Source organism: Eublepharis macularius, chromosome 5 (genome assembly GCF_028583425.1).
Source record: "Eublepharis macularius isolate TG4126 chromosome 5, MPM_Emac_v1.0, whole genome shotgun sequence".
Classification (NCBI taxonomy): domain Eukaryota; kingdom Metazoa; phylum Chordata; class Lepidosauria; order Squamata; family Eublepharidae; genus Eublepharis; species Eublepharis macularius.
The window spans coordinates 168,288,573-168,301,132 of NC_072794.1; the positions used below are offsets into that span (position 1 = coordinate 168,288,573).

A 12,560-nucleotide genomic window follows, 5' to 3' on the forward strand; every position below is an offset into this window, starting at 1 on the left:
CATGCCAGGGGATAGGCACAAATGAAGCTCTTTTCGCTGATAAGAATTGCTCTCCATAAGCCACAGAGTGAGTATCTCTGCTCTACAGGGAAGCTGCTGCAAAAAAAATTCCTACGTGGTAGCGCTCTAGCTGGGGACCATTATGTATGACAGTATGTGGAAAGCCCTGACAATATGGAGAATTCATCTGTTATGACCCCAGTGTTCTATCTATAGTAAGCAGAACATTAGACTGGCTCAGACTTTTCATAGGTCAGTGCTGAAAATGAAGCCACACAAATAAGTATCCCATCAAAGCACTTTCAACCCCTGAACTAGCCATGGAAGCTGTGGTGTCTGTAGAGCCGAATTTCCAAGGTGGCTCGTTTGTTTGTTCGCTTGCAGAAAAAAGTTCGATCATACTTGTTCATCTTCGTGTTCTGCTGAGTTGCTTTTGTACATATTGCTAAACCAATAAATACCAGCCACAGACTGGAACTTCTGCCTCACTGTACACAGTAAAATACTATTTAAAGCTTCAGACCAAGGGTACAGAATACTATAGAATGTAGCCTTAACTGCCGCCAGTTAGGAAGACATTCTTATTATATAAACTTATACACATGCTCCAATCACTAGCAAACACAGCCAATTATATCATGAGATCTAGGTGTTTTCCACAAAGGGATGGGCTTGCATGGTTTCCCCATTGCAACTGTGGCTGTCAATTCAGCACGGCAGCAATGAGACTTCCACACGGTGGGTTTCCCCATATTTTCCCTGCATGAGTGAGTCCTTCATGGTGATGGGATACAATTGAAGTGACTTTGGCCACCCCACCCCCTTGGAACTACATTGCCCCGTTTACGTAAAGAATATATCATGAGGATCTGTCAATAGCCCATGAAGGATTGGCTGTGGATTTTAACACAGAGTTTGTAACCTTCTCTCAATAACCCTCTTCAGTATTTATAAAGTAAAAAAAAAAAGAAAGATAAAGGTAGTCCCCTGTGCAAGCACCGAGTCATTACTGACCCATGAGGAGACGTCGCATCAAAACGTTTTCTTGGCAGACTCTTGTTACGGGGTGGTTTGCCATTGCCTTCCCCAGTCATCTACACTTTACCCCAAGGAAACTGGGTACTCGTTTTACCGACTTCAGAAGGATGGAGGGCTGAGTCAACCTTCAGCCAGCTACCCGAACCCGGCTTCAGCCAGGATCGAACTCAGGTCGTGAGCAGAGTTTGGGCAGTATTTATAAAGTATACACAAGGAAACAACAGGCATCTACCTGGATTATGTCTGCAAATTTATGTAACCCAACAGTGTTGGTAAATATCCCAGGACCTAGGAGAGACAAAAACATAACAATTTTACATGTACCAATACACCTTTCTATATTTACATGTAAGCAACCTAATAAGAGTATGTGAACATTCACGCATACTGCACTGTGTGCCCATCTTACATAAAAAGAGCTGAAGGGCTGCCGTCAGGACAAACATTTAAAAAATGCCTTTTTATCCCCCCCTCTCCGAAGTCTGGATAACCCTCCTAACACAGAGAAACAGTCCAGTCCAGGAAAAGCATCACTTGGGTGTGATCCATCTCTAAACTAGTCCACACACAAGACAAAAAAGATCACGGTTCAGATTAGACATAACACGAAGTCTTGTTTTTTAAACTGTGTTTAGTTTGTAAAACCACACACTTGATTTATTCCTTATTTTCTTAGCAGTTGATTCCCAAGCATTGGAATCCATTTGGGTACGGCGCTTCTGTATGTCTGCCCTTCCCTTTGCATTTTTACAGCTGTGGATTCGGTTTATTATGTACATCCCTCATTCAGGATTTTCAAGTGAGGGTGCTGCCAACATCACTTTGCATCATCGGTGATGTCACAGCGCCCACACACCCCTTTTTTAATTTCTTGTGCGTGCGTATATTGATGAATCGATATAAGGGCTGAATTTTTAAAATATTGAAAAATGAACGCATGGGGCAGTCTTTTCATGGGGAAGGCTAAAAGGGGAGCAGCTCCACCACCGATATCTAGGTTCCTCCCCCTGCTGCTACAGTCTAAACTGGAGATACCTGCCTGGGCTGACCCGGAGCCAGGAGACAGAGGCTGCACCAGCAGGTCAAACCAGCCTCTGTTGGGACGGAGCCCACAGCAGCAGCAGTGATGTGCTTTTCAAACCATGCTACTTTTTCTGGTGCCAAAAGAGCGACCCCCCCCCCCCCGATCAACAAAGTTTTTAAAAAAAAATTTAAGTTGTCATTTTCATATTGCTATATCAACCTACTATTGTAATAAAAGCTGTGGCAGATTCTCTGAATTCTCAGCTCTCATTTCCAAAGAAAAAAGGAAGTGTCTAATGCCTTCCCTTGCAGAGATGTAAGGAAAAAGCATATCTCTTCACTGAAATGGACTAGAAACTTTTTTTAAAAATGAAAGCTGAGAATTCAGAGAATCTGCTGCATCTATTATTACAATAGTCGGTCAATACAGTGATATGAAAATGATGATTAAAAAAAATAAAAAAACAAAACCAGGAGGGAGGAGTGGTTCAGCAATGATCAATGTCCAATTATCTAAAAGCGAGTTGGAGGTGGGCGTGAGTGGGCAGGGCAAACAAAACCAAAATAAATACGCACGAGAAAAAAAAATCTACTCAAAACTGGCTTCCAGAAAAAGACCAGGGTAAAAGTGATCTCAGAAGAACCACTTAAAAACAAGGGGCGGGGTGGGGGTGGGGGTGGCTGAAGCAAAAAGTAAAGACAGAAAAATGCATGTTGAAATCACGGGATAAATCGAAGCAGTCTGGGTCCAGAACCAAGAGGGGGGGGGGAATGAAGAAAACCTCCAAGAGTCAACTTGCAGACATTCATACAAATCCTGGTTTACCTTAACTTATGATGGCTTCATTGCTTATGCTCTGATCAAGCATCTCTGTAGCCATGGAGTAAGCAGTCGTGGTTTAGGAGAAAAAGCAAAGGGGCCCAACATTTGCAGTCCAAGGACTGCCCCAATTCTCTTTCGGAATTAGTGAAATGCTTTTTAAGACAAGGTTTTACATACTCAAGACTTACATTAAAAAGAGATTTGTGAAAACAGCCTTAGATGATCATTCTTGTGTACACCGCAGACAAATACAGCATACTTCCAAGGATGTTTATTGTCCACAATGTATTCACAATGTGCATGACGCTGAAGAGTTTACTCTTTAAAAGTTTAGCCTGATATCAAAATAAGTGTCTCAGTATATTGTGACTGTCTTTAATACTTTTTTGTTTTCTACAGAAGTTATCTTCCATTCTCAGAAATACATGCTGAGATGCAAAAGGTTTTCAAATTTGAGTTCGCCATGAACCCACAAACTGTGCTGTTGGGAATACTACCAGAAAATGTAGAAAGAAAACTATACGAACTGTTTAGATGTTTACTGATGGCGGCAAGGGTGGTATTTGCAACCAAAAAGATACGATCTTTAGATGATTTAATAGTGAACACTTGGTAGAAAAAGAATGTACTTAGTAAGGTACACAGAAGCTGGAATATTAGATGCAATCTTCATCTTAACATTGATGAACTCTGAAGGCATGTTGTGTGTACGCTGTGTGTCAGGGCTTGTCGCTGCTGCCGCTGGGCGGGGCCCCAGCTGGGCCAGCCCTGACGCCAGAGGGGCACCAGGGATACTGCAGGACCCTGCTCTGTGGAAGGAGGGGCGGTATACATCACCCAGACTCCCTCTCAGTCCACTCGCTGGCCTGCTCAACCTGGCCTGCTCACCCCCTGCATCCTCCATCATCTCCTCCTCCCAGAACTCTCCTCCAAGCCTCCACTCTCACACTGCTCTGCTCTCACTCCACACCATCACTCCTTACTCACACCCACCACCTCAGGGCTCTTCCTAGCCACCTTATATAGGGTTTCCTTTCCCCGCCCCGCCCTCCTTCTAGGCTTGTTCCCTCTCCTGACTTGGCCCAGCTGTGCCTTCCCTCAGGTGTTTCCCTTCTACCACTAATCCCTTCTTGGCTTCCTTGCTTTGCTGGTAGGGTGGGGTTGAGTGCAAGCCATCCCCAGCTGAGGTCTCCTTGGCCTTGCTCACGAGGAGCTGCCCCAGCCGGCTTCTGTGCTGCTGAGCATGCCTGGCCTTGCTCACGAGGAGCTGCCCCAGCCGGCTTCTGTGCTCCTGGAGCATGCCTGGATTTGCTTGCGAGGAGCTGCCCTGGCCAGCTTCTGGGCTGCCTGCTTATTGATGCCGGGCGGGGCTACCCATCTCCTCCCCCAGAATGCCTGTGGCAGCTCCACCTGGAGGGGCTTGGCTCCTAGCCACTCCTGAGCCAGGCTGCTGTCCTCTAGCCAGGGTGTGGCCCCGGGCTGCAGTGGCTGTTTCTCCTATCTGCCAGGTAAGAGCTCTGTTTGGGCTGCTGCTGGGCCCCTATGCCCTCTGCCTTGGCCCTTTTCCTCTGGCCTGCTTAGCCCCCTCTCTTCCCCCTGGAGGGTGGGACTAGCTGGCTTCTCCTTGCTCCCTCCAGCCCCCTGAGGCTTTGGCCTTTTGCCCCTTCCCCCTGGAGTAGGCAGGTTCTGGCCCTGGTTGCTGGCTGGGGTGGCAGGGTTGCTGCCTCCCTTTTGCCTCCTGCTATTCCCTCCTGGCAAGTCTGGGGGCTGGAGCTCAGACCCCGGACACTGTGTTTTAACAATCCTTGTAGTGCAAAATTTTACCGTTCCTTGGACCCTGTTATCCCCCTTCCTTCTTTTTCTGTACCTCTCTTTGTTTCGAAAAGAAGAAGTTATCTTCTATTTTACACAATCTAATGTAGCATAGGATGCGGCAGCTTCCAACTCTCTCTCTCTCTCTGGTACTGAGCATATTCATAATCTCACTTTTATTAAAAAAAAACCCTATATTTTAAAATTTCATAAACACGCCATAGTACTATTTCATATATAAGTAGAGATGGGCATCAACTGGGAAAATGGCAGTTTGTTGGGGCTCATCGCGTTTCACAAACCATGAACTGGCATGAAATTGCCCGGTTCGTGAACCAGTTCATTTGGTTCATGAATACATCACTTCCAGGGCAGCAGAAGGTCTGCAGAAAGCCGCCACCCTTGCCTAGGAAACTGATTGATCAGCCCCAGGCTGATCAATGAACCAGCCTAAAAACGAACCAAATGAACCGGCCTAAAAATCATCGCAATTCGTCAGAAATGCCCTCTGATGAACTGCTGGTTCGCAAACCAAAAAAGACAGCCCGGTTCGTGATTAACTTTGGTTTGTATTTTGTTTCGTGCCCACCTCTAGTTATAAGTAATGTATTTAATGTTGTCAAAGAAGAAAAATAAACTTAGGTTTAATAAGATGGAAAGTACTGCATATATTTAGATTTTCCACAAAATTTGCCCCTGCACTCAAAAAAAGAAAGTTTTCCCCCAATGCTTCAAAATTTGTGAAAATTTTACATCCTCTAAAAGAACTGCAAAACAATTTTATAAACTCATCACTGATACAACCTGCCTCCATTAGTTTCTTTTCAGAATGCCTACAGCATCTGAAATTAAAAGACATGCAGTTTTCCACCTGCTAGAACTGGGTCAAGTGGGAGCTTTAAAAAGGCAGATGCAGCACAATTAAGAGAAATAATCTATTACGCCATTAGACAGAGGCAGCCATTTCCCATCTACACTGGGGAACCGCTAAGGTCTAGCTGATGGAAGACTCCAGCTGCCACCTCTATCACTTCAGCTGGATTCATAATACCTTAAAACGCTTTAACTGTCTTTTTCTCACAAACGCAGAACGAGGCAAAGGAGGTGGGATATTTTTCAAAGTCTTGCAAAGTTCAACTAATTTTAACTGACGCGGAAAAAGTACAAACTGGGCTCTAGTCCACAAAAGCTTATGTCAGAATTTTAAAAGCTGGTCTTGAAGCCACCACAAATTCCTTGTTTATTTTTCTTACAACAGACTCATACAATTACGCCTCTGGAACAGTGACTTATGTACTTATGACACAACCTTGACCTGGATGGCCCAGGCTAAGTTGATCTTGTCAGGTCTCAGAAGCTAAGCAGAGTCAGCCCTGGTTAATGCTCAGAGGGGAAACCACCAAGGAAGTCTGGAAATGCCAAGCAGATGCAAGCAACAGCAAATCACCTCTGTTCATCACTGGCTTTGAAACCCCTCTACAGTTACTATAAATTGGCTGTGAGTTGGTGGTACTTTCCGCACACCACGTACGGCACACGTGCTGTGTTCCTCTTCCAAGGAGCTCAAGTTTTCCCCAACACCATTACAGATTTCATCCTTGTAACAACCCTTCAAAAGCATCTTAAGTTGACAGAGAGAGGGAGAGAGAGAGAGATGGGTCCAAGATCACTCAGTGAGCTTCACGCTATGGAGGATTTGAATATAGGATGCCTCAGTGAAAGGCTTATACTCCAACCACAACGTTAAAATTAAACATGTGTGAAGCAGCTGTTAGACTGAGGTTGTCTTCTCAGGAGTGATGTTCTGAGACTGTGAGCATTTTTATCATTAGCTGATATGGGGGAGGTGTCTGCGGACAAGAGAAAATTTCCCCCTAGATCAGGGGCTGCCATTCAGCCATAGGGAAGTAGGATCCAGTCGCATTTGACCTTTTCTCTCTCCCTGTGGTTCTAGCTGGCTTTTAAAATTACAATCCTGTGCAGGCTTCCCTCAAAATAAGACGCCATGAACACAGTGTGACTTACTTTAAGTACACTTATATTGGATTGTTCTGCTCAGGTCCCAACCAGGCTGCTGCTTTGCCCCTCCTCTTAATCTCCTGAAGCTGCCACGAGAAAAACAAGCCTGGGCAGCCACAGCCCAACACAGTGAGAGCTGGAACTGAAGAAAAGCAAGGTGAACACCCTCCTCCTCCCTGTGGCAAGTCCCGTGATAGGATAAAAGCAGCGGAGGCCATGCCATTTGGGGGGGGGGGGGGAGGCCAGAGCCCAGGCAGAACCACCAAAAGATGGTGTGCAGTGAAAGTCCTGCGGTGTCATGGACCAGCCCAACCCAGCAGAGCAGAGATACAGAGGACTCTTCTGAGGAAGCAGCAGCTGGCGAACCTGACTCAGATCCACGGCCAGTGGCAGAGGCACTACAGGAGGAGGCAGTCTCTGAGGGATCAGACATAGATCCACAGCCAGGTCCAAGCACAATGGTCCCTCAGCTTCCCGGCCCTGGGCCGGCAACAGAGAACCAGGCACGGGCCAGCTCTCCCCCTCAGCTTCCCAGCCCTGGGCCGGCAACAGAGAACCAGGCACGGGCCAGCTCTCCCCCTCAGCTTCCCAGCCCTGGGCCGGCAACACAGAACCAGGCACGGGCCAGCTCTCCCCCTCAGCTTCCCAGCCCTGGGCCGGCAACACAGAACCAGGCACGGGCCAGCTCTCCCCCTCAGCTTCCCAGCCCTGGGCCGGCAACACAGAACCAGGCACGGGCCAGCTCTCCCCCTCAGCTTCCCAGCCCTGGGCCGGCAACAGAGAACCAGGCACGGGCCAGCTCTCCCCCTCAGCTTCCCAGCCCTGGGCCGGCAACACAGAACCAGGCACGGGCCAGCTCTCCCCCTCAGCTTCCCAGCCCTGGGCCGGCAACAGAGAACCAGGCACGGGCCAGCTCTCCCCCTCAGCTTCCCAGCCCTGGGCCGGCAACACAGAACCAGGCACGGGCCAGCTCTCCCCCTCAGCTTCCCAGCCCTGGGCCGGCAACACAGAACCAGGCACGGGCCAGCTCTCCCCCTCAGCTTCCCAGCCCTGGGCCGGCAACAGAGAACCAGGCACGGGCCAGCTCTCCCCCTCAGCTTCCCAGCCCTGGGCCGGCAACAGAGAACCAGGCACGGGCCAGCTCTCCCCCTCAGCTTCCCAGCCCTGGGCCGGCAACACAGAACCAGGCACGGGCCAGCTCTCCCCCTCAGCTTCCCAGCCCTGGGCCGGCAACACAGAACCAGGCACGGGCCAGCTCTCCCCCTCAGCTTCCCAGCCCTGGGCCGGCAACACAGAACCAGGCACGGGCCAGCTCTCCCCCTCAGCTTCCCAGCCCTGGGCCGGCAACAGAGAACCAGGCACGGGCCAGCTCTCCCCCTCAGCTTCCCAGCCCTGGGCCGGCAACAGAGAACCAGGCACGGGCCAGCTCTCCCCCTCAGCTTCCCAGCCCTGGGCCGGCAACACAGAACCAGGCACGGGCCAGCTCTCCCCCTCAGCTTCCCAGCCCTGGGCCGGCAACACAGAACCAGGCACGGGCCAGCTCTCCCCCTCAGCTTCCCAGCCCTGGGCCGGCAACACAGAACCAGGCACGGGCCAGCTCTCCCCCTCAGCTTCCCAGCCCTGGGCCGGCAACACAGAACCAGGCACGGGCCAGCTCTCCCCCTCAGCTTCCCAGCCCTGGGCCGGCAACACAGAACCAGGCACGGGCCAGCTCTTGGAACCATGATTTGTCCTGCTCTGACAACTCAGGAACTTCCCCCTGCCTGCTGCCTACACGAGTCAGTAATTGAGACACGCAGGCAGATTGGGAAATGCAGCTTCTGCAGGCCCACCTTGGCCCCCAGCCTCACTAACCAAGGAAGGCACTCTTGCTTGCTGGAGGGCTTGCTGCTTCTCGATCCTGGATCCAGGAGACTTTGTGCCTCAAGTAGGCATATGCCAGGATCAGGGGTGGTTTGGCATGCTGTGGGGATTCTTTTAGACGCCTCCCGCCATGCACCATCCTACTCCTGCACAGACCTTTTTTCCAGCTCCTGTTTGATAACGGACTCTGCGGCTACGGCCTGTGCTTTGCCTTCGCACTTGTAGTCCTCTTTCTCTCTCTCTCATTTTTGATGTCCCCCTAATCATCGCAAGGGTGCAAGAAATATTTTTCTGCGTGCCTGGGTCTGTCTTAAATATGCAGAAACCTTCCCATTGCTTAGGGTTGGCCCAATTAGGCTTAGGGTTGGCCCAATTATGAATGCCATTGAAACCAACCTGCTTACTATCACAGGATACGATAGTGCCATCACAGGATAGGGCTATCACAGGATACAGGCAGACAAATACTGTGAAGTAGCCAAGCTGATCAAATCCCAAAAGAACAGTTGTATAGTATTTTTTTTTATAAGGATCAATCATTTATCACAAAATTGTACTTGGTATTGTATGGCATTTTGGTTGGACCTAAAAAGAGGATATTGTGTGCGTGCGTGCGCATGTGTGCGTGCACACACAACCCCAGTGAGGGGTAGTCAAGGCAAGTGAGAGGCAGAGATGGTTTGCCATTGCCTTCCTCCGCGGAGTCTTCCTTGGGGGTTGCCCATCCAAGTACTGACCCTGCTTAGCTTCTGAGATCTGACGAGACTGGTCTATACCACACCACCAGTGTATCTGGAGAAGTGCCATCTCACTACATGATGGTTTACAGCAGAGATCCCCAACCTTTTTGACCCTTCGTGTACCTTTGGAATTCTGACACAAGTAGAAGCTGTGTTTAATAGGATCCCCTTTAAAATGAACATATTATTCAAAAATATTTTCTTGCATACACACAGCTTACCTTCGGCCACACAGTGAAGATCCTTGTGCTGTGATGGCAGCTGATGCTAAAGCAACTTATAAAAAAAATCTGCACAGCCATTCTGACCTCCAATGGCCGATCGGAAGCCCTGCTGGGCAAAAGCCTTACGTAGCCCCTGCCCACTTTTTAGAAACACTTGGCAAGTGCCAGGAAAGGTGTTGACAGGCACCATGGTGCCTACAGATGCCATGCTGGGGACTCCTGGTTTACACAGTTTCATACCCAAAAAAACAATTGATAATAAAGATTAAGTCAACAGCTTTGCAAAAAAAGGTGTATTTTGAGGACGGCTTTGAAAGAAGACTATGACAGCACCAGGTTTTATGCATGGAACTCCCAACCTGCACACAGGTGGCAGCAAGGAAGAATGGGCAAAAGTGAAGAAAGCTGAGAGAAGAGACCTGACTAAGAACCATGGTGTTGGAAGAGCAAAGGTCATTGGCAGGGATAACTAGTTTCCCGTTATATCTCGTAGCGTGACCTTTGCGATTATGTATCCTAAGTTATTTACAAGTCATTGTGTTTCCTTTCGGGACTGAACTCCACCCTCTGAGGTCACACTATTTATAGATAAGATTGAGTCAAAGGACTTCTGAGACGGCTGACCTGGCTCAAGTCAACCTCTGACTCAGCATTTGCATGGGGACGCAAATCAGGCTTATATCAAACTGAAGTGAGATCATGTAAGCAGGAATTCAGTTCAGACACATCCGAGGAATTAGTAACGGTGAAAAGGGAACCCAAGGGGCATTCATACCGAGGCAATAAGTTTTGAATAAACTGGAATTAGCTGCGCACAGATGCACAAGGACATACTCAGAGCAGTGATCCAGCACTGCCTAATCTATTTGATGTCAGTGGGGAAAAATGCTTTGCCACTGCAGAGACTGTGAAAAGGAGGAACAAACGGAGACGCTGAAAAGAGTATAAGCAGGCTGACAACAGATACCTTCGCTGTGCTGAGGACGACAATTTGTGCTGCAGTCTCCAAAGGCACATGGTCAGCACTCTCCAATAAAAGCTCATACTAATTGAGAATCTGCTGCGCTGCTCTCAGAGGAGGCATAAAAAGCAAAGAGAAAGGAGAAATAAACTAGAGTTTACTGTGTTGATATCTAAGTGTCAAAAGCCAGTGTGCAGAGGCTTTAGATCAGAACGATCAGTATGACAGGTAGACACATCAGGTGTCAAAGAGTCAGATGGTTAAGTCAAGAGTCAGGAGACCATGAAGTGAATGACGCAGCTAAACAAGGTGTGGACTCTTTGTGGATCCTCCTAAAGCTGGTGCAGTCACGCTGAATACACACTATTCAACATACTGGTGAGTTTGGGGCAGGAGGGGCAATAGGAAAGGGATGAGAAAGAATTACAAGGCTGGATCCAGATCAAGACAGGGAGCCATGTTAGTCTGTCTGTAGCAGTGGAAAAGAGCAAAAGTCCAGTAGCACCTATTAAGACTAACAAAAGTAGTGGTAGGGGATGAGCTTTCTGCAGATGAAAAGGGGGGTAAATTTTCAACAATTCTCACCCTACCACTGCAGAGCAAATATCTCATAATTCTTAAAATGCAGCAACACCCACCAAGCTCTTTGGCAAAGGATAGGGTAAAATTAGAAAGATGGCCAGCCAGAGGATCCTACTTTTTAGTCTCTTTGTGACCATTCTCTGCTATCACTGCATGACAACATACGCACATTTCTCTACCCAGGTACCTCACTGCACCCCTCCCACTCATGCAGTTTTCAAGTTCCTCTGTTGTTAATTGTTTCTTCCGTTACCCAGGCTTTCCTTGGTTCTTGCTGTCTCACTCCTGTAGGTTAATTTGCTGCTTCCATCCTCCCACTTTAAAGTCCCTCCATTTTAATTCAATCCCACTATAATCCTTGTCTGTATATTCCTCTGTGGGTGTTCTTATCTATTTGATTTTTATATATTTGTACTTGCACATAATTCAGAACCTTGCATTCTACTTTTTACTTTTCTACATAATTTTTAAACATTACAGTCCACTTTTCATCATGAGCAAATGACAATCACTATCTGCCACTGCATAACCAGGCTTGATTTTACCTGATTCTTAATTCATTGTATAACTTTCTGTCCTACCAACATAGCATCCTACACAAATGGGATACAGAGTCAGCGAGGTGTACTGCTTAGAGTGTTGTACTAGGATCAGGGAAACCCAGGTTCAATTCCCCACTATGCCATGGAAGCTCACTGAGTTACCTTGAGCCAGTCGCACACACTCAGCTTAACCTACCTCACAGGGTTGTTGTGAGGATAAAATGGAGGAAAGAGGAATGATGTAAGCTGCTTTAAGTTTCCTTTGAGGAGAAAGGTAGGGTATCAATGAAGTAAATAAATAAAATCCTCGTGTCTTCAGATCTTTTCTATGTATATAATCGTCTCTTGTATATTCTAAATTGTATGTCTGATAGTGTTTACTTGAGCCATCTACAGAATTCTACAGGCAGTCCTACTTCTTTTATTTAATCCCAATAATCCTACCTCCTTCCCATGTTTTCCTTCACTGAAACTAGCATTCCAATCTCCAGTTATGATCACGCTACCTTTTCTTTAGTTCTGTCAATCAGTTTTCTGATGTGCTCATACTATGGTTCCTCTTATTTTCTGATTATCATAGTTTGTACATTGTATATTCCAGGGTTCTCCAACATGGCTCCCAACACTGTTTCGCCAGTGTTTGCTGAGCTATTCATTGTAATGTAAGGCTTGTTACGGGTTGCCTTCATTCAGATGGTTTTATCAACAACAATAACAACAGTGTGCTTATATACCTCTCTTCTAGACAGATCAGTGCCCCACTCAGAGTGGTGAACAAAGTCAATGTTATTATCATTCCCACAATCCAGCTGGGAAGCTGGGGCAGAGTGAAGTGGCTTACCCACGGTCACCTGCTGAATTTGCAGCAATAGCAGGATTCAAACCAGCAGAGTGCTGATTCGCAGCCCAGCAATCATGGCTGCAATACCATTT

The 12,560-nt window shown here is 47.7% G+C and overlaps 1 protein-coding gene across 1 annotated transcript in view; it reads right to left on the reverse strand.

Moving 5' to 3' along the window:
• Window positions 1–12,560, reverse strand: part of RTEL1 (regulator of telomere elongation helicase 1) — a 144,729-nt gene that overhangs the window by 97,052 nt on the left and 35,117 nt on the right. Inside the window, exon 14 of the mRNA XM_054980610.1 lies at window positions 1,271–1,326. Within this exon, the coding sequence (XP_054836585.1) occupies window positions 1,271–1,326 (56 nt within the window). The remainder of the gene's footprint in view (window positions 1–1,270; window positions 1,327–12,560) is intronic.